Here is a 22,811-nt window from a genome sequence, read left to right as displayed (position 1 = left end):
TGATCTCTTTATCCAAAAGTTAGTGTGTGTGTACTGCTTGCAAAGGCCTTAATGGCCAAAAGCTATGATTGTGTGAATCTTTTTATTGGGCCTATCACGACTCAGCAAGTGTGTGTGTGTGTACGAGTGTACACCTGTCCTTTTTTTCCCCCCAAGGGAAGTCTTTCCGCTCCCGGGATTGGAATGACTCCTTGACTCCTTACCCTCTCCCTTAAAACCCACTTCCTTTCGTCTTTCCCTCTCCTTCCTGAAGAAGCAACCATCGGTTGCGAAAGCTAGTAATTCTGTGTGTGTGTTTGTGTGTTTTGTTCATTGTGCCTGTCTGCCGGCGCTTTCCCGCTTGGTAAGTCTTGGAATCTTTGTTTTTAATATATTTCTTTTGTTGTCTATACTTATTATGGCAGGCACATTCTTTGACACATAACAACTTTGTAGGGAGTCTAATGTTTTCCATAGTCTCACACTTCACTCAATTATAAAGTCGAATGAAGTGTAAGACTGTGCAAAACATTAGACACCATACAAAATTGTTAGGTGTCAACAAGAGTGCCTGTCATAATAAGAATAAACAACGAAAGAAATGTATTTTTTACTATCATGGCAATGGGATTCATGCACTCCTGAGCCACCAATGTCTAATGTGACTGGGACATGTCAGGCACGTGGATCCTTAGTGAATTCTGAAAAAAGTGTTGTACGGAGAACTTTGGGAGTGTGTGACGCCAGTAGGAAGACCACACCTTTGCTTCAAGGATGTCTGCAAGACAGATCTGACCAAGGCCAGCATTGATCCAAGTCAGTGGGAAAATACAACTGGTGACTGTACCAAGTGGCGACAAGCTGTGTGCAGTGGGGCTGAGCTTACAGGGATATGACATCGAAGCCACAGCCCAATAGTCCCAATGGAAGCACCCTGGAAAGCCAAAACCGAGAAATGCACACCAAGTTTGATAAAATTTGAAAATGTTGTCCACTGTTTTCTTCAATTAACATGGCGTAGTGTATCGTGAATTTTTGCCTCAAGATCGTATGTTCAATAAGGAGTATTACTTTGACATTATGTGCTGTTTGCGAGAAGCAATAGACTTGCATCGCTCGAAGTACTCAAGGCTGCACCAAAAATTGGTTTTCAGAGGTGTTTAAAGGATTGGAAGAAGCTTTGGCTCAAGTGTTTTGTAACTGAGGGGGTTGCTTTGAAGGGGAAAACATGAATATTGATGAATAAATAAATACTTCTTCATAAAAGTATAGAGTCACCTTAATTTTTGAAAAAAACTTGCATTTGTCTTAATCTTCTTCGCTAACCCCCACCTAACCCTGTTCCCTGTTACATATCTGAACCCCCACTATCTTTATCCACCTCCTCCCTCACTACATTGTCCATATGCTCTTTTCGTTGTTCATAACCATTTCCTTCCCCCTTCTCTGTCCATCTCCTCCTCCCCCTCTATTATCTTATTTCTTGTTGTTGCAAATGGAATCTTAATTGGGAAAGCTGCTGGATTTGTGAGGGTAGCATCTTTAATGACAGTATCTCACAAGGTTTTAATCTACAAATGGATAGTATTATAAAGTGAGCAATTACCACAACTTTCTGTTAAAAATGACTGCTTAAACGAAAAGAAAACTGCACATTTTCACAGCACAGCTTAGTATGTTCGTTCTCATGGTCAATTTAACAGAAAAAGTTTATTGTATAATTCTTATTTGATTTGCCTTCAGATGCTGTCTATGCTCTTTGTCAATCTCATTGACTCGATGAGAGTGTAGTAAGCTTGGTGTTGCATGTACATCAACCAATATTTTGATACCTCACTGGTGACAATTTTTCCAGACCATCAACTGAAAACAACTGACTGCCTGCAAATTTCCATGAACTGTCATTAATTCATCTTTGAAACACCACACAAATATGATCATCATGGATAAAGTGCTGAAATATCGATTTCAATTATATTCTTTTTTGCAAAACTTCAATGTTTGATGCTGAATTTGTTGCTGTTATGAAAACATTTGAAAGCGGAAAAACTCGGAATCTTTTTTCCCAACATTTGTTGACCGTCAAATACAAAACACTGCTAAAAGATGGTATGTCATGGATTAAAAACTGCCAAAATTCCAATATAGTGGAGCTTTTCTAGCTGGTTGGTGTGACTGAGCGGTTCTAGGTGCTTGAGTCTGGAACGGTGCTGCTGCTATGGTCGCAGGTTCGAATCCTGCCTTGGGCATGGATGTGTGTGGTGTCCTTAGGTTAGTTAGGTTTCAGTAGTTCTAAGTTCTGGGAACTGATGACAACAATATTAAGTTCCATAGTGCTCAGAGCCATTTGAACCATTTTGAGCTTTTCCACTCTAATGTTTTGTCATGTGAGTAATAACATTCTGATATTCTCATGAAAAAGTTTTTAATATATTTTAAAATCTTAAAACAATTTGACATGCCAGTGTATATGTCATGGTTGTTATTCCTTCTGGATTTATTGTTATATAGACGTCACATGAAAACGTGGCTTTAATACCATGGAACCGGTAGTGGTACAGTAATAAACAATCAAAATACAGCTGAAGTGATTATTAATACCCTAGATGAATACTCATAGCTGTGGTTTCTGAAGCTGCAAGCATCTGCCTTTTTTTGGAATTGGAATAATTGTTCTTGAAGTCTGAAGGAGTTTCATCATGATGTAAGTAGAAAACAAAAAAATGAAAATTTGTGGACAGTTTCAGCTAGTTGCTGGATTACATTTCAGTCTTTCAGAGGTAAGGCTATATGCACGCAGAATAATTCAACATCATTTAATTATACAAACACAAACCATCGACTGTGATCCTGTTCGCTGATGAATGTGACCATTTCCTGCCATACTGCCAGGGCCCATTGGTCCTATGGTACCACTGTGTGCTCGTTCATGTCCATTTTGATGTGGGAAGGTTTGAAACTGCATTGCCTTGTTGGGATCCATTTCTTCACGAAATCCTAGCAAATGGAATGTAGCATAGGGGCATATCTCATCCTCCATGCCTGAAAATGAGAAGTCAGCTGGGTAGACATGTTCACAAATTGTCAACAGAAAAATCAGAGTTCACAGCAAACATTATGGAAATGTAAACTATTCATACAAACTTTGAAATGGATAGATGCTGTATCAATGTCCTTGATTCAAGAAACCTATTTTGTCAAAATTTAACTGTACTGAAACAAATGTATGAAAACATTTTCAAATATTTTACATATGAAAATAAATTTTACCGAAAATAGCATACAGTGTACAGTTCATTCAATGATGCCTCCATATAAGAAGGAGGGAGGAAGATGAAAGTATGGTAACAGGTGCTATTATCGTCACGTAAAATTTCTGGGCTGATAGGCTGTAGTCAATCCAGAAATCCCCTGATGTTTCAACTCCTACTGCAGGAGCCATCTTCATCCTCACTCCAATAACATTTGCACAACTACTTCCTACACAATTCCAAAAATCCATAAATCTAACAATCCTGAACACTCCAGTGTTGCTCATTGCTGTGCTCCTATCAAAACCATCTCTGCTCTTCTCAACCAATAAGTTGTAGCATAGCCTCTCATGTTAAAGACATACAGAATTTCCTTAATGAATTCTTGATCATCTTCCTCCTATTAACCTGGATCCCTAATCATCACTGTTGATAACATCTCCCTTTACACCAATATCTCCCATGCCAATGGTCTTGTTGCTATCGAACACTGCCTTTGCGAATGTCCTTCTGATTTCAAACAAACTACCTCATTACACAGTTAAACAATTATGTCCTCAGATGTAAATACTTTTCTTTTAAGGGGAAGACATATAAACAAATCATCAGCATACAAACTGCCCACACCTCAGCATCCTCATATGCTAATTTATGGAACATCCAGAGGAAACCTTCCCAGTCTTCGGAAACCAGAAACCCCTTGTCTGGTTTAGGTTCATTGACGATATCTCCTGATTTGAATCCAGGGCCACGACACCTTACCCTCATTCCCCCTACATCCTCAAAACCTTTTCTTCCATTCACTTTACCTGGCCATCCTCACAAGAGGACCATAGGAATTTCTCCTCACTGATTTAATTTATATTAACAGGATGTGTAGGGCATGACTGCCATGCATACTTACATATTTTGTATGGTGGTGATACTCAAGGAATCTGCAACCAGGAAAGTCTGTCAAGTGCATAATAACAGGAGCAAGGAGCACAAAGTCCATGAGTCAAATCTTTCTGCCTGCGCCCCCCTCCCCCTCCCCCCGGGTCCCCCTCCTGCCACATAATTATTACAGCTGTGCAAATTATCATTATTGACTGATTAGTTTATTGTTTTCATAATCTTTATTCTGAAAACAGGAGAACAAGTTTTTGTAAGGAGACTGGAAAAAAGGGTATACAAAAACTTTCAGTCAAATCAGTATTGTCATTGTATTTATGTTACTGTATCTACAGGCATGACAAGTAGAATGTGTAACTTACGGAGCACTGCACAGATCGGGATGATGCTGATCATAGATACATGGAAAACAATAATTATTGTGATGTACGGCACTTGTATTTAACACTGAAACTTTGCATGCAGATGTTTTCTTCAATGTGTGTATTGCAAAACAAACTTGGTTTACATTGGTAAACAGTTCTCAGTCATCACACAATTTCATGGTGTACCATGCATATCTGTTGTTATGATTGCGTGATAATGAGGAAGAAGAAAAGGAGGTGGGTATGGGTGGGTGGGGATAGGGGGGGGGAGGGAGGGGGAGGGGGAGAGAGAGAGAGAGAGAGAGAGAGAGAGAGAGAGAGAGAGAGAGAGAGAGAGTATAAGGAGTGAGAATCGATCCACAGACTTTGAGCTTCTGAAACTAAGCACTTCCTCACTTGGCTGCACAATCCTCAACTGCTAACACTACTATGAAGTACATAAGCATGCATAAATTTTCTAGAAAACATTTGAGAGTTGTGTCTTCCTGTTTACATACACTGAAGTCCTAGTTGGACCTTACACACCCTGTCAATCAAATTGGTGAGGGGAATTTGTATGGTCCCTCTATCAGCCCAATGTGCCACCTTCCTGAAGTTGACCGTCACCTATCTGATGGCTGTACTCATACCTAATTTTGACAGCAGTCATCTCTTCAATACCAAAATATTTCTCCCGTATAGCCAGGCCACCTTTGGATGGTGTATCTACAGTGATGAAAATTTCCTTGTCTAGTATTCTGAAGGACTCACTAAGGCCTTCACAAAAAGGTACTATCCCCCAAACCTATTCCGCAAACAGTTTTTTCACATGATATCCTCAGGTCTCCCTAATTCTCCCGCCACATCCAACAACCAGCTGCAATGGAGCACCCGACCCAATACCATACAAGTCTGGGGCAAATGAAGCAAGTCCTATGTCAGGGCTACAACTCTCTACGATTGTGCCCGGAAGCACCCTACCCACAATACTACTCACCACTCTGAAAGCAGTATTCTACCACCCACACAACCTGCAAATACCGATCCATCCCAACGCCATTCCAACTCCCACCCAGCCCCTTGCCACTGGGGTCATATCCCCGTGGAAGGCCCGGGTCCAAAATTCCCCCACTCAGTGCTTCCTATTCTGTTCTCATCACTGGCTTATCAATCCTTCAGAGGCAGGATCCCATGTAAAAACAGCAATGGTGTATTCCAGCTGTGTTGCAATTTCTACACAGTACTGTATGTGAGCAGGACCAGCAGCCAGCTGTCCAATAGAATGAATGGCTTTGACCAAACTGTGGCTGAGAGTAGAGCTGACCAACCAGTGGCAAAATGTGCTGCCGAGCACAATGAGCTCGAGTTTAGTGGCATCCTTACATTCTTCACCCACTCTCACACCAGATTCTCTTAACTACTGGGATGGGAGTTATTCTCTCAACAGATCATACATTCCTATAATCCACCTGGCCTCAATCATTGCCAACTGACTGTCCCCACGCCATCTACAGAATAGTTTCCCCTTCCTCTGTACTGAACTCCCTCCCAATCTACTCCTTCATGTCAGCAGCACCTTGTGCTGCAGGAACTCACCGGCTCTAGTATGTCACATTCCTGTCCCACCTGCTGCCTCTCCCTCAAGCATTCCTATTCTGCACACCTACTGCCTCCCTCTGAGCTGTCAGTTGTGCTTCTCTGACTGTCCCTCTTGCTTCCCACCTCTTTTCTCCCTCTATCCAGCCCATCTGACACAACACTTCTTTATTTGATGAGCTGTCTCCTTCATTCTTAAATCATGAACCATAAATTTAAATGGGTTATACGTTACTTAGCACTGATGTTTCAGTATAGCCATATACCTATTATGTTTTAATACCTTCATGTAGCTTATCATTCTTGATAGCTATATACAGAAAAATGGAATATATGGTAGTCTGACATATTTCAAGATAACCAAACCTGTACAAATATCAAGTTACAAAAAGAATCTTTCAGAGCAGTGAACTGACTTTCATCACGTTTAGCCTCCCAGCAAACAACATATACACCTAAAAGCTACAGATTGAGCATCATTTTTATGAATTATTGTTGTTGGCTTTACTCCTCCATCTCTACTTCAATTTTATAAATTTACATATTCTACTAATTATATATCATATGTAAATCTGGGAGCTAAAATTGTTTGGTTTTCTTATTGTATGAATGTAAAACACACTTTACCAATTATCATTAATATAGATCTTTTAAAATAAAATGTGATATTATTTTACACCAGTTGTGTATACATCTTGTGTAAAGTATACCACACTTAAAAGCATACAGATCACATGCCTGCAATAATATGTAAGTATTTGACACATAGTATGACCATGAAGCTTTTGAGGAAATGACATAAGGTAACATCTTCATATTTATTTAACTAAAAAAAATGCTAATGTGACTACAGAAGAACATGGAAAACATTCACACTACTCTGCATTCTCCTAAACTACACTATTCCATTTGAATCTACACATGCAACACACACATAAGAAAGGAGTTATACTTCATCTGCTTGACAAAGATAAAAATTAGTAAATCTTCTTAGCTACATTTTTGGATACAAGAAACAAAAATAGGAAAATGTTGTGGATTGAATGTCCCTATTATATCGAGAGATTAATTACAAAAGAAAGATGTGCTGTTTGTACATAAATGGCACTTATTAGCCAGTGGAAAATCAAACTAAATAAGTTTATTCATCATCAAGCTTCAGAATGCCAGTGCAGTTTTTGTAGCCAACACATATATACTGTATTACCTACTGAATGACACGGCCTACCTTCTGTAGTTTGCAAGAAGAAGGAATGGAGGTATATTCTGTGAACATGGCAACCTGACTCTCCCAGTAAATCCTTATGTCAAAAGCTGTACTAGAAACAACAAAACTGGAAATTTAAAACAATTTTGCTTATGTGTGCCTACAGGAGTATTGTAGAGAAGAACATACTCTGTAGAGGTTTTAGAACTTTTGCACAAATTCACCAGTTTTAACGGCATTTGTAACTGCTAACTTTTTGGTGAGATGATTATTGTCTAAAATATAGAAAAAAACTATTCTTCTTAGCTGATAAACCTAGGCAAAAATACACAGAATGATCATTATTGTCCTAAAATTAACTACACTGATGCAAATGGAGTTTTCTACAAATCTGACAACAGCCTCAAACCGGGAAAGAATACCATTTTTTACAATATTCTCATTTTCCACCTTACAGAGGGAACAGCAAGTGAAATGATATAATTAAAAGATTAAAGAAGTGTGTGTGTGTGTGTGTGTGTGTGTGTGTGTGTGTGTGTGTGTGTGTGCGCGCGCGCGCGCGCCCACATTGGTAATGCATTCTTGTATGACTACAATGGAGAAGAAAAACAAAGAAAGAAAAGAAAAGATTACAATTTACGAAGTTCCAATAAAAAGACTGGCAGAAATTCAATCACCTGCATCCATTTGCATTCATCAGATTAACTTGTACGGAATGCTATATTGACACATGCAAACAAATTTGTTTGAGAAACAGAACTGCTGCTATACTTGATTAAATGCCAGATACGAGAAAATATTCTGAATCATTCGTAAGTACTAAATGTGCATAAGATGTGGTAACTCTCAGATAGTGTGTGATAATGCTGTGGTAATAAATTAGATTTCAATTGGATACACTGTATCATAAGGAAACTGTTTTGAGACATGTTTGAGTCAACAGATACTTATGAAATGCTTGTAACAAATTAGTGATATATATACTTGTACTATTACGCAAGCACAACTGATCTTTACACTTCAGTGTTCACCACCGGGACAAATTACTGGTGGGTACTTAGCTGCTGTCTTATAGGATCAGCTTTACAGGAGTGAAGAAACAAAAGTCATACAATGCAGAAACCAATCAATCTGCTAACAACATGAGTTTTTTCCCTTTTAATATACAAGGTCTGTTAAAAAATAAATAAATAAATAAAAAAATAAAAAATAAAAAGACCATTCATAATTTTACAGCAGTGGTGTGTTGGAGTGAAATACAGTTGGTATCCCTGCACATTCCTGTGTTCAATGCACAACTGCCAGAAGTTTCCTTGTTGCATGTCTGTTAGTTATTATTCAGTACTGTAATGAGTAGAATGTTGTGTCACACTGTTTGTGAATTTTGAGATGGTGGAGTTAGAGGAGCAATGCATCTGCTTGAAATTTTGTGTGGAACTCAAGAAAACCTTTACATAGATGCACCAAATGATGCAAAAGCCTACAGTGATGAGTGCATAAGCTGTACTTGGTGTTACGAATGGCTCACATGATTTAAAAATGGCTGGATGAAAGTTAAAAATTACACTCATTCAGGAGGTCCTTGGATGTCTATTGACAATGCTCATGTCAGGAACATCAACAAAATTGTACATGCCAATCGCAGACTGCCTGTCTGAGAGATTTCAGAAGAATATAGTACTTCAGTTGGATCATGTCATGAAATCCTGACACAACATTTTGGAATGCATCGTGTTGCCACTAGGTTCGTCCCATGGCTCATGAGTCAAGACCAGAAAGACCTTTCCATCACAATCTGTGAAGGGCTTTTGGATCATGTGAATAAGAAAGAGAGATTCCTTAACAGAATCGGAACAGGTGATGAGACATGTTTCTATGATTATGATGTTGAGACCAAGGTTCAGTCTTCACAATGGGTAAGGAAAGGTTCTCCAAGACCAAAAAAAGCTTGCCAGGTCAGGTCAAATGTCAAAGCCATGTTGATATGACAGTTTTCTTTGACTTTGAAGGATTAGTTCACCATGAATTTACGCCACAAGGACAAACTGTTAATTGAGGGTATCATTGGGGTGTGTTGCAATGCCTGCAAGTAAATGTGAGAAAGAAATGGGCTGAAATGTGGTGGACAATTCATGGCCGATGCTTCACGATAATGCACCCACACAGTCATCCCTGTGAGTGCATCACTATTGCACAAAAAATAAAATCATCCTCCATACTCTCCAGACCTGGCCCCTGTGGATCCTTTTTTTTTCCAAAGTTGAAAATCCCATTGAAAGGACAAATATTTCCAACAATAGGGGAGATAAAAGATTTGCAGACAGCACTTTGCTTCATCCAGCGAGAGGTGTACTAAGATTGCTTTCAGAACTGGAAATGGCATTGGGAATGGTGTATCAACTGTGGAGGAGGCCATGTACTATAAGTAAAAGGTATGCACAGAAAAAATTCGTGGACAAAGCTCAGGAATTTGTTGAACAGACTTAGTATAGATACAAGTACAATGCTAAAATTAAAATATTCAATTTTTATAAGAGGAATAACACTAACAAAATTTAGAAGCTGCAGTTCCATTATGTAATAAGCATTCTAAAATCCTATTAGCCCTGACTGTCAGAGAGAGAGAGAGAGAGAGAGAGAGAGAGAGAGAGAGAGAGATTCCACTTGGTATTAAAATACCTTTCCGGCTACATATTCACTTTGTAAGCAAGTGTCCTATCAGCATCCCTAGACAATATCATTCTTTCAGCACAATATGAATGAGTAACTTATTATATTGACTTACCATATGTCATATTAATTAACTATTGTGAATTTATGTACTATTAACATTTTTTTAACTGAGAAATGAGTTTTCTCTTACTACCGCAATGCAGAATACTACTCATTAGTTAACTCCAGAACTTATTCCAACAGATTCCAAAAGATAATTTTCATTACTGCCCACAGAGAAATGATGAGTAACAGTCAGTGAAGGTCAAAGGAGAATATAATTCTCCAAAAAGCTCCAAGACTAGAAATGGTTCAGTCTGTGGGTAAGTAAACATCTGCTGTGCAGCAGATTTCATTGGAGGGAAGCATCACGGACTCACCTCCAGCACGGCTGTAGAGAGCTTCATCAGATCCGGGGTGGCCTGAGAACTTACGGATGCCCGAACCAGGGGGATGCAGGCTGAGTTCCTCATACATGTGCCTGGGATGGCGGGGATCCCAGGTAGCATGACTGCGAAATGAGCCTGGGTGACCTGAACACCCGGTGAGACAGAAAGTGGAATATGGAATGGGATAGGAAGGAATGGATGAGCAAATGCATCAATAAACAAAGCCAAACAAAAAATCTCATATTAAAATAAACACATGAACATCAATCACTACAAACATTTACAGCTGTATAAAATGAAGCTTCTCAAGACAAAGCAAAATTAAACATTGTGAAGCTTATGATACCAAACATCTGCAACATAATATTATCACAATGCACTGGTGCAGACGCGGAACATTCAAGTAGTATGTGGATGTGTTCTTACGATAGTGTTTCTTTCAGTTTATTGTTTGAGGGCCCATCACTAGTACTATTTTAAAACATTGCTTAACTGTCATCATTTACAACTTAAGAAAATGTGGATTAATTTTTAAAAAGTTTTTTATAAACTTCAGTAATTTAAGTCTGATGTGTAAAATTCATAAGAAGTGAAAATCAAATAAGTTTAATATACTTATACCGATATGGTGTCTGTTCTTTCGGACATGTCTGAAAGAACAGACACCATTGATGACCTGCAGCTGTCTAGAACGAAATTAGAATTATATTAATACCTTCAGCTGATGACGGGCACTGATACATATCAACAGAGGATAGCGTGACTGCAGGGACTATCTCGAGCACGACTCCCATGAGACCCACATTCTCACGTTGTATGACCACACACTACAGTCATGGTATCCCACTCCAACACATTACTCGTGGAAGACATTCTTACCGAGTCCTGTAAGAGTTCAGGGAATATGTGTGCACGCACACAGTAGAAAATGTCATGGCTGGTATTGCCAGAATGATATACTTACATGGATATGGTGTCTGTTCTTTGGAACACTATGAAATTTAAAATTTTCCCGGCGAATCAATTGTTCAAATAGATTTCGGGCTTGCAGCCGGTCGTCGTAAACTTCTTCGCATGATATTTCGGCTGGACAAGTGCCAGCCATCTTCAGGTGAGCTGAACGAGGACTGACGAAGACATTCTCCATTCCGTCTTATATAGGGCACTGATAGTACTGCTGCGCATGCGTTGCAGTCGCGGAGACAGAGGGACCACACCGCCCAGCAACAGCGCCCTCGCTGGTGGAACTGCGAAACTCAGGTGCCCTCGGTATTGTCGCTGGCAGCAGGTATCAATGTCTTCTGGCGTCTTCGTCTCGAGAAAATTTCTGTGATGATGGGATTCCAAGCATTATTCAATTGGTAACCACTGTCCCGGTTCATTAAATTCCCAGCAATGCGTATTTCAACGGATTCTTTAATAATGGAGTCCCAAAAAGTTGTTGCTGTGGCCAAAATCGAAGTTTTGTCGTACTCCATTGAATGTCCGTTAGAAATACAATGTTCCGCAACTGCAGATTTACTGGGTTGCAGTAGACGAGTGCAACGTTGATGTTCTGTACAACGCTCTTCCAAAGTATCTGTTGTCTGTCCTACATAGGCCATACCACATTGTGACGGTATTTTGTAAATTCCCACCTTCCGCAGCAACAGATCATCCTTCACCGAACCCAGCAAATCTGAAATCTTAGAAGGCGGATGAAAAACAACTTTCACATGAAAAGTATTAAGAATCCTTGCTATTTTAAAAGAGATATTACCAACGAAGGGAAGAAAATCTAGAGACTTGGCTGGCGCACTCTCTTCTTTATCCACTTCCCGGTTCCTGGCTCTAGTTGAGAAGGCCCTGTTAATTTGCTGGGTCGAGTAACCATTGTCCCTGAACACCGTTCTTAAATGTGCAACTTCCTTAGGCAAATCCTCTGCATCCGACACCGTGTGTGCCCTGTGCACAAGGGTTTTAAGTACACCCATGGTTTGGGATGGGTGATGGCAACTGGAAGAATGCAGGTACAAATCAGTGTGAGTCGGCTTACGGTAAACAGAATGTCCCAATGAGCCGTCACTCTTCCGTTTAACTAGAACATCCAGGAATGGAAGGACACCATCTTTCTCTAGTTCCATGGTAAGTCGAATATTCTGATGGATGGAGTTAAGATGATGAAAAAACTCCATTAACTTTTCTTCTCCGTGGGGCCAGACTATGAAAGTATCATCGACGTACCTCCAAAAAACAGTTGATTTACAAACCACTGATTCAAGTGCTCTCTCCTCAAAATCCTCCATGAACAGGTTAGCCACCAGAGGCGACAGAGGGCTGCCCATGGCGACACCGTCAGACTGTTCAAAAAATTACTGGTTAAACATAAAATAAGTTGAGGAGAGAGCATGTCGAAACAAAGCAGTGACATCCGATTCGACATGCTCCGCCTTCTAAGATTTCAGATTTGCTGGGTTCGGTGAAGGATGATCTGTTGCTGCGGAAGGTGGGAATTTACAAAATACCGTCACAATGTGGTATGGCCTATGTAGGACAGACAACAGATACTTTGGAAGAGCGTTGTACAGAACATCAACGTTGCACTCGTCTACTGCAACCCAGTAAATCTGCAGTTGCGGAACATTGTATTTCTAACGGACATTCAATGGAGTACGACAAAACTTCGATTTTGGCCACAGCAACAACTTTTTGGGACTCCATTATTAAAGAATCCGTTGAAATACGCATTGCTGGAAATTTAATGAACCGGGACAGTGGTTACCAATTGAATAATGCTTGGAATCCCATCATCACAGAAATTTTCTCGAGACGAAGACGCCAGAAGACATCGATACCTGCAGCCAGCGACAATACCGACGGCACCTGAGTTTCGCAGTTCCACCAGCGAGGGCGCTGTTGCTGGGCGGTGTGGTCCTTCTGTCACCGCGACTGCAACGCATGCACGGCAGTACTATCAGAGCACTATATAAGACGGAACAGAGAATGTCTTCGTCAGTCCTCGTTCAGCTCACCTGAAGATGGCTGGCACTTGTCCAGCCGAAATATCGTGCGAAGAAGTTTACGACGACCGGCTGCAAGCCCGAAATCTATTTGAACCACACTTTAGAGGTAGAACATAATCAGAAAATGCGTCTTTGAGTAAAATTACAGTATGTTGTGATGATGTACGTAACAAATTAGAATTTTTTCTGTGTTGTTGAAGTTAACTTTACTCATGTCACTTTCATTTTATCTTCCTGGGCACCAAAAAATTTAAGACAACATGAGATTATCTGAGGCATGTGTGTGTGTGTGAATATATGGGATGGGTATCATGCCCATAGGAGGGAGGAGAGGGGGGAGGTATAACATTGAACATCCTATAATGGAAAAGGATATAAAGGTATTAATTCTCTGCATGCTCCAAAACAGTACTTCATAATACTTTATGTTGCTGGCAATATGAAATCTGCAATGTCATGTACAAAATATCCACTACTAAAGGAACAAATAATTTTTGAGACTGGAAATTTAATCATTACACGTAAAAGTTACTGAAGTTTGGAGACAGTATTCTCATTATTGACACTTTTCTTAAAGGGGTATATTTCATGCATTGATTGTCAGAATATATGGTACTCCTCTGTATATCACATGTCTATTCTCCGTTCTGTCAGTGAGTGGATAGCAATTAACTTGCAAGGACTTTAGCACTTCACTCTGCAGATCTGGAATATTATGACTACCATTCCCAATTTAATGATAACAGTTGTTTCCATTTGTCCAACTATTATCATTTTCTCCTTTACAGTTATTCCAGTGAGACATTTTCTGCTTTAAACCTACTCATCAATCTACTCGACACACTTTATAGGACCAAAATGTCATCAGCTTCTGTTCATCTCTTTGAAATACTACATCATTTAACCGTTTTGTACCGCTTAACAACCTCTCCTTACCATTTCATTCACTGCTTTCAATCATTATTTGTTTCATGCTTCAACTCTGCATTGCTCTATTTTATTTTTCCTGTGCTGTTATTGTTTCATTGCTGTGTCATGATACCTGCATTCCTTCCACTCTCTTTCATTCACATTATAATTATTATTTCTTTTATTGTTATTACTTCATTTGTAGCAGCAGAGGACTGACAGTTACACAGTTACTTTATTGAGAAAAAAAACAGGGAACAGCATAATGGGAAAGAAACTTTTAACATTCTTGAAAGAAAATATCTCTTGCACTTGAGTGCAAGAAATATAGAAAGTCAAGACATAATGGGGGGAGGGGAACAGATGCGTCCTTTGGATACCTCAGAAATGAGTATGGAAAAAGACTGGATGAAGGAGAGGCACACAGGCAAGGTAAATGAAAAAGGGACTGAAGGGAAGGATATCTGATGGAAGGGTACCACTGAAGATTATTCTTCCCAAGGTATCAAAACAAATAAGGTAAATGGGTGACACAAATGAAAGAGTTAACCAAGATGAAGAAGCAGAGAAGATGACAATAGGAATTATATGATGGAAATGCTGTGTTTGGTGGACAGTTACAGTTATGTTAAACTGTAATTAGAATGAGATTTTTCGTTTGTAAGGTGCACTGTGTTTCCTGTACTTGGATATTGTACATCAGAGATATAATTTGTGCCTATCTGTTTTCACTATCAATGTCACTGTCTCCTAAACAGCAAGAACTTTGCCACATGCTACACCATTTGGGTTTTTAGCACTTACTCCTGAGAACTTCACAGTCGGAAAGTTGTCCTTGCTCTGTATCATACATTTCATTCTATCCATCCACATAAACTCAATGGTTTCTCCCATCACTGCTTACTGTCTCAAATTTGTGTAACGTCTGTAAATTGTCTGTTGTCCTAGTATTCACCCTCCCAGTATTTCATATTCTTCTCCCTCTCCTTTTATTTTATTTTAACAGCCTTTATTTCTCTGCTATATTCCTTTTCCCCATTGCCACCCTTTGGTTATAAACTATTTATGACCCTATCCATCACCTCCAGCAAAATTAAAATCAATGTATACCAGTCAATAACAGTTTTAGTCGATCTGAAAGTGTATTAATTTTTTGGCAAAACAATGATAACAAACATTTTTCATCTAGATGAGATATCAATGATTAAAGAAACAGGAAGAACTGAAGACTATAAAAAGTGATTTAATAACTGAGCAAATCGGTGGCTCGCACATCTGAATGCCTTTCAGCCTCAGCTGTGATGCTAATAAGGTTTGCTTGGAAGGTCCTGGAAGTGATGGAGGGATGGGCTTGGTGTCACAGATAACATAATAATGCATTTACTGTGGCAGACTATGATGTTGGCACATAATCAAGTTTGATAAAAGGCATGAAGTAACTAATGTCTCCTTTATGTGTAAAACACTTTACTGACCAGTTTTGATTATACAAGCCTCTCCTACTCCTTCTCGTCCCTTTCAAGTATGTCACTTTGCCCACAATTCTGAGAACGTTTCCAATTCAATCCTTTAAATGTTCTACTTTTTTATACAACAGTTTTCGCACATTATGGCTTTATTTTATCACATGCTCTTCTATTTCTGTATTATTGCTTCAATATTTGTCATGTTTCACTATTTTACAAATTTGTTTTCATTACGAAATTCCCCATGTGTGGTTCTATGTTATTTTTAATTTTATTATTTGCACTGCTAAATCAGATAATGGGAAGCCCAGAATGGAATAACAGCAATATGGAAAGGACAGACTGCTATTCGCCACATAAGGGAGGAACTAAGTTGCAGGCAGTCATAATGAAAAACACTGCTAAAATATTATCAAGCTTTTGGACAGAGTCCTTCTTCCAAACTAGAAAGCACACAGACATTCACACATAAGTGCAACTCACAAACATGGCTGCAGTTTCTGGATGCTGGAGCTTGGCTGTTAATTTTAGCAAATTTTACAGCTTTATTTTATCATATGCTCTACCATTTCTGGCAGTCAGATCCCAGCATGTGCAAACAGTGGCCACAAGTGAAAGAGTTGTCCTTATGTGAATGCGTGTGTGCGTTTTTTATTTTTTTATTTTGGAAGGAGGATTTCGTGAGAAAGCTTAATATTTTAGCAGCTTTTGTCATTGTGCCTGTCCACAACTGTATACATCCTCTATGTGGTGGGTAGAAACATTAACTGCAATCCATTTGTGCCATTTTATTAGGTATTACATACTGTAAAATGGGAGGAAGACTAGCGTTTAATGTCCCATTGATAATGAAGTCATCACACAAGGAGCACAAACTTGGATTGGTCAATGATGGGGAAGGATAAGGGTCATGTTCTTTTCAAATGAACGAGCCCATGTCCTTTTCAACTAAACCATTCTGTTACAATGTTCAGTTTAGTGAAACTACGGAAAACTTAAATACAGATTGACAAGTAAGAATTTAAACGCTGCTGCCCCTTAGTGCTAGTGCAAAGCCTTAAGCACCGTCCTACCTCATTCATTCGTTGTGTGTTGTTATTTCTTTCCGATATATGAATAAACATGCCACTAATAATGTTTCCTCAGCACTTTCATATCATTGTTTTTGTCAGTCTGCAATCCCTTCATTGTTCATTCAAGTCAAGCTTCACTTAATTCAACTTCTAGGCTGTAGTCTCTGTTTTGCATCTATTTCATTTGTTAATTATTCTTTCGTATCCTATTATGTATTTCTCTAAACTTCCCACACCTATGTCCAGCCTGTACTCACCTCCCATCCATGGGGCTGTAAACGTCCCAAAGTCTCAACATGAATCAAGGAGCCCAGCAATTATCTATCTGAAAGTAATTTTCACCTTTCAGCCAAATGTTTTTTCACTTAGTGTTCACTTTTTCCTCCTGTTCTCTGACACTACTACGCAGTTCAGTGATCCAGTTGTTGATCATGGAATGTAATCCCTATTTTAACCCACTTTTGAGATTAAGAGTCAGCAGCTGATAGAGAGCAATTCAGTATACCTGCACTCCCCTTCCACAGTCTCCTTCCTGCATATGTACCTCACTTTCATCTTTATGCTCTTTGTCAGTTCTTGATAGAAGACATCATACTATATAATGTTTGAAGCTAACTGTTCAAGTAATGGAGATATCACCCTTTGTTAATATAATAATAATAATAATAATAACTCTCTTATATATATTTACTCTAATTTATAATTAACAGTTTTTTTATTATTATGGCGGCTGTGGGAGGAGGTGGAAATCTACATCTTTATCACCATGTCCCTCATTATTACTTGCTTTCCTTATGTCTGTCCAAAACAAGAATAAAATTCACTGATTCCGTTTGTTGGCTGTGTACAGCAGCTGATGACTCTTTTTTCTTGTAGTCATGTACATGATTATGGATGAGATGTCAGAAAATTTGTACTGATATTGTTTATGGCATAAACAGGGTTGTGCCTAAATATTCTGAAATAATTGTAGCCATTGACCTAACAAGTGATTATATTTCTATTTGTATGTAAAACATTACTAAAACAAAGAATAGTCTGAAATGAAACTACAACCATAAAAGATGAAAAATATGGTACAAAAAGATTTACTTACCTAGTAGATGCAGATTAGCAAACATAAAAATTGGTCATTTTTCATATGCATCTATCAACATCCTATTCTTTCATATCTAATTTTATTTTGTTACAATATTAATAACATGAGGGCAAGCAAATTAACAAGATACAATATTGTGCATTTGAATTAGCAGTGATTCTTTACTCAGACAGCCACCTTTCTTTAACTTTGTTTCAGTTTCTTCCTCTGCAGAAAATTATTCTTTCGTATTCAAAGTATTCATCAGAAGCGAAAAACGATCTACTTGACACTAACATATTGGATGCAGCAACTTGATATGATGGCTTTTAATGTTCAGTTATTCTGGGAAAGGATGGTACACAAGGAGGTCAGGACACAAAATAAACACACATAACGAGCTTAGAATAATGTACACTATATGGCAAATTTGCCTTGAAATAAGCAGGCCGAGGCAAGAACACAGCAAAATAAACTTTTAATTATCAAATAATTCTATAAATGGAACACCACATGCTAGCTTGGATCACCATGCTACACCATTTATTTGAAAAAATTCCGCTCTTCTACGAATAAATTCGCATCACATGTGACGCATGCATATTTAGAAAGATTTAGAAATGTCTGTTATATTTTTGGACAGAAAGAGAATGTCACTACATTGTAATGACAAACTGGCCTTACTTATTACTGTACCTCTCTTGATACGATCACAGGTGTTGTAGTTGGATCCAGGTACAGGAGGCAACTTGCGATTTGGTGGTGCAATGTAGCCGAGCTCATCGCGCAGATCCGGTCGGCGCTTGTCCACTGTAGCGTTGCCTCCAGCAGACTGGTTGTACACTACATCATCTGTAATAGATGAAGCCTCTATTTCACAACAAACAAGCAGGCCACACCTAATGTGTCGCCTCATTTTTCATGCTACTCTTTATTTCTTTTTTAAGGATCTAATTCTACCAACTAATAATCATGCATTTTTTATGGAGATGCAATCTGTGAATAAGACTATTTTTCTAACTAGTTGTATACAAATATATGATGAAAGTTGCCCAGATTTCTTATCCATATTACATAACAGTATTTTGAAAGCATGAATTTTGGTAAACATATTATATATTATAACTTCTTTTGCAGATTTAGGTAACACCGATGTAGCTTTCTTTTTTCTGAATAAACAGCACAATTTTGAATCCTTAAAAAAATTATATAAATGTAGCAACCAATGAATTTTTTACATCTGTGATACATAGTCTCTCTTCAATCTATGTAAGTGCTGGAAGTGCTCTAATATTCTCTGAGAACACACGCATCTCAGAGTAGTGAAAAGAAATTAAATTACAACTCATTTATACTGAAATATGCAATGAATTACACTGGCTAGTCAAGGCTAACCATAACATGGCTTGTGGACAGGGGAGTGATCTGCAGAAATGCAAGTACTGTTCACAATTCTGCATGAGGATTAATGATAACACAGATTCTTGCAGGAACCCTGTTTCAACCAGAATGTATTCACATTTTAGTATCTGAAGCCAACAGGCTCTTTACATAACACAGTTGGCCTATGAAAAATGTCAGTGTGCATATTGTTTGTGCTACTACATCACCAATTAATACTGACTAGTTTACATCAAAAGGTTCACAACTTTCATGACAATATTTTGTATTGGTCTAGGCCCGTTCATGACTCAGCTACCATGATTATCACATTTTTCATGTCCATGCTAAGCGTTGTCTATTTTCACTACTCACAATGGGACCTTCTGGTCTCAGAAATTCAGTTCGGGATGAGACTTCACAGTTTGGTAGCATATTTCAATGGTGTTGACTCACAGAAGTCTTAAAGCAAACTATCCCAAAAATTCTAAGAAAAAAGGCTCTAAAATTTTAAGCACAACTCGTACAGATCTTATATATGGCCAGACGTAGCTTTCCAGCACACAGGTGAAATAGCTCAGTGACTAGCACTGTCATATGGTTGCAATGTCATATGGTTGACACACTTTAAATCCTACCTGCAGGCTCAATTTTATTTTGTTTTCTTAATTGTTATAAAAATTATAATCACATTTAAATAAAGTTGAAGACCTAAAGTACTATCAAATAAATAAAAAATAACTTTCTTTTGTTTATGAAATGGGTGTCAAAGGTTACCTAAAATGAGAATTACACACATGAATATTTTCTTTTTAAGAAGTTGAATCATTTCAAATGAATTTTTAATGGATGTAAATTAAAGTGTTAATTACTATCATTACAATGTTATTACAAAATTGTGGGATATTATAAGCTATGAATGGATTATAAATATTCTTTGCAAATATGAGGAACCGGGGTATTTGAGGAAAAGCAGAACATAGCTGTTGACCTATTGTATATACAAACAGGCCGACGGTCAGTAAGTGATAAGGCCAGCATGCAACCAATCAAGCAATGTGCCTTATCTGTTACAGTAGAAGTTCCTTCCTGACATTTACAGAGTACTGTGAAATATTATTGAAATTTTTACAATGTTATGAATTATAAATGTCTGTCAATGAAGACATCGCAAAAGTATCAGAAGCTGCAGATTCATTATACAGTAAAGTGTCAAAGGTGATGTTAAAAAATTCAATTGTTTATTATGAAAGCTTGCTTGCTGCAAATTATTTGATTGCATTCAAATATTCAATGATGGCATTGAAACAGAGGATGACATACATAAAGCTGAAATACTAAACACCTTTTTCCAAAGCTGTTCCACAGAGGAAGACCGCTTTGCAGTTCCTTCTCTAAATCCTCGCACAAACGAAAAAATGGCTGACATCAAAATAAGTGTCCAAGGAATAGAAAAGCAACTGAAATCACTCAACAGAGGAAAGTCCACTGGACCTGACGGGATACCAATTCGATTCTACACAGAGTACGCGAAAGAACTTGCCCCCCTTCTAACAGCCATGTACCGCAAGTCTCTAGAGGAATGGAAGGTTCTAAATGATTGGAAAAGAGTACAGGTAGTCACAGTCTTCAAGAAGCGTTGTCGAGCAGATGCGCAAAACTATAGACCTGTATCTCTGACATCGATCTGTTGTAGAATTTTAGAACATGTTTTTTGTTCATGTATCATACCATTTCAGGAAACCCAGAATCTACTCTGTAGGAATCAACATGGATTCCAGACCCAGCAATAGTGTGAGACCCAATTCGCTTTATTTGTTCATGAGACCCAGAAAATATTAGATACAGGCTCCTGGGTAGATGTCATTTTTCTTACCTTCCGGAAGGCATTTGATACAGTTCCGCACTGTCGCCTGTTAAAGAAAGTAAGAGCCTTTGGAGTGTCAGACCAGCTGAGTGGCTGGATTGAAGAGTTTTTAGCAAACAGAACACAGCATGTTGATCTCAATGGAGAGACGTCTAAAGATATTAAAGTAACCTCTGGAGTGCCACAGGGGAGTGTTATGGGACCATTGCTTTTAACAATATATATAACTGACATAGTAGATAGTGTTGGAAGTTCCATGCGGCTTTTCATGCTGTAGTATACAGAGAAGTTGCAGCATTAGAAAATTGCAGCGAAATGCAGGAAGATCTGCAGCGGATAGGCACTTGGTCCAGGGAATGGCAACTGACACTTAACATAAATAAATGTAATGTATTGCGAATACATAGAAAGAAGGATCCTTTATTGTATGATTATATATGATAGCGGTACAAACACTGGTAGCAGTTACTTCTGTAAAATATCTGGGAGTATGCGTGTGGAACGATTTGAAGTGGAATGATCATATGAAATTAACTGTTGGTAAGGCGGGTGCCACATTACATTTTCTAAACTGTAGTCCATCAACAAAGGAGGTGGCTTACAAAACACTCGTTCGACCTATACTTGAGTATTGCTCATCAGTGTGGGATCCATACCAGTTCGGGATGACAGAGGAGATAGAGAAGATCCAAAGAAGAGCAGCGCGTTTCATCACAGTGTTATTTGGTAAGCGTGATAGCGTTATGGAGATGTTTAGCAAACTCAAGTGGCAGACTCTGCAAGAGAGACGCTCTACATCGCGGTGTAGCTTGTTGTCCAGGTTTCAAAAGGGTGTGTTTCTGGATGAGGTATCTAATATATTGCTTCCCCCTACTTATACCTCCCGAGGAGATCACAAATGTAAAATTAGAGAGATTCGAGTGCGCACGCAGGCTTTCCAGCAGTCGTTTTTCCCGCAAACCATACGCGACTGGAACAGGAAAGGGAGGTAATGACAGTGGCACGTAAAGTGCCCTCCGGCACACACCATTGGGTGGCTTGCGGAGTATAAATGTAGATGTAGATGAGTGAAGACATTTACAGACATGTTGGCGGACACAATACTTGTGACTGATGTCAGACTTGTTCATGAAAATGTAAACTGTTAAGTGGAACCTTTCAAAAAGTATAATGTTGGCTGACAATACTTGTGACTGATGCCAAACTTGCTCGTGAAAATGAAAACTGTGAAGTTGAACCTTTTGAAAAGTATGAATCCCACAGCTTATAGAGTGAATATTATTTATTCCGGGGGAGGGAGAAATAAAATAAAAAGGAGGCAATCAATTTGATAAGTATACAGCAATCAGTTCCTGGATGTATGATCAGTTTGTTTAAGCCAAAGGGATTTATCAGCAAGTGACTACACAGAATTTATGAGAGTGAACTTTAGAAGCAGTGCAACAGTTCAAAAATTTCGAATTTAAAGCTTCTGAAAGCTGGGTTCATATATTCAAAAATAAGCATGGAATTTGTCCATGAAAAATGACAAAATTTATTCCGAGTAAAGAAATGGTTACTATCAAAGAAACGTTGGCTGCTGCAGACACTGCTTGAACCCAGACTTAAAAATTGATTCTGAATTTCAACAAAGATTTTGTTATCAATGCCGACTAGATGGGTGTTTA

The 22,811-nt window shown here is 38.6% G+C and overlaps 1 protein-coding gene across 24 annotated transcripts in view; it reads right to left on the bottom strand.

Moving 5' to 3' along the window:
- LOC126278103 (Down syndrome cell adhesion molecule-like protein Dscam2) overlaps positions 1–22,811 on the bottom strand; it is an 810,453-nt gene that overhangs the window by 54,194 nt on the left and 733,448 nt on the right. For all 24 annotated transcript variants that reach the window (XM_049977979.1, XM_049977968.1, XM_049977977.1 and 21 more), the window contains exons 30-32: positions 18,594–18,749; positions 10,361–10,513; positions 2,816–3,021 (exon numbers count right to left, since the gene is read on the bottom strand). In XM_049977979.1, coding sequence (XP_049833936.1) covers positions 2,816–3,021; positions 10,361–10,513; positions 18,594–18,749 — 515 coding nt within the window. The remainder of the gene's footprint in view (positions 1–2,815; positions 3,022–10,360; positions 10,514–18,593; positions 18,750–22,811) is intronic.

The sequence above is a fragment of the Schistocerca gregaria genome, chromosome 6, assembly GCF_023897955.1.
Source record: "Schistocerca gregaria isolate iqSchGreg1 chromosome 6, iqSchGreg1.2, whole genome shotgun sequence".
Lineage (NCBI taxonomy): Eukaryota > Metazoa > Arthropoda > Insecta > Orthoptera > Acrididae > Schistocerca > Schistocerca gregaria.
The sequence above is the reverse complement of the archived record's forward strand: the minus strand, read 5'-3'. Positions and strand labels throughout refer to the sequence as shown.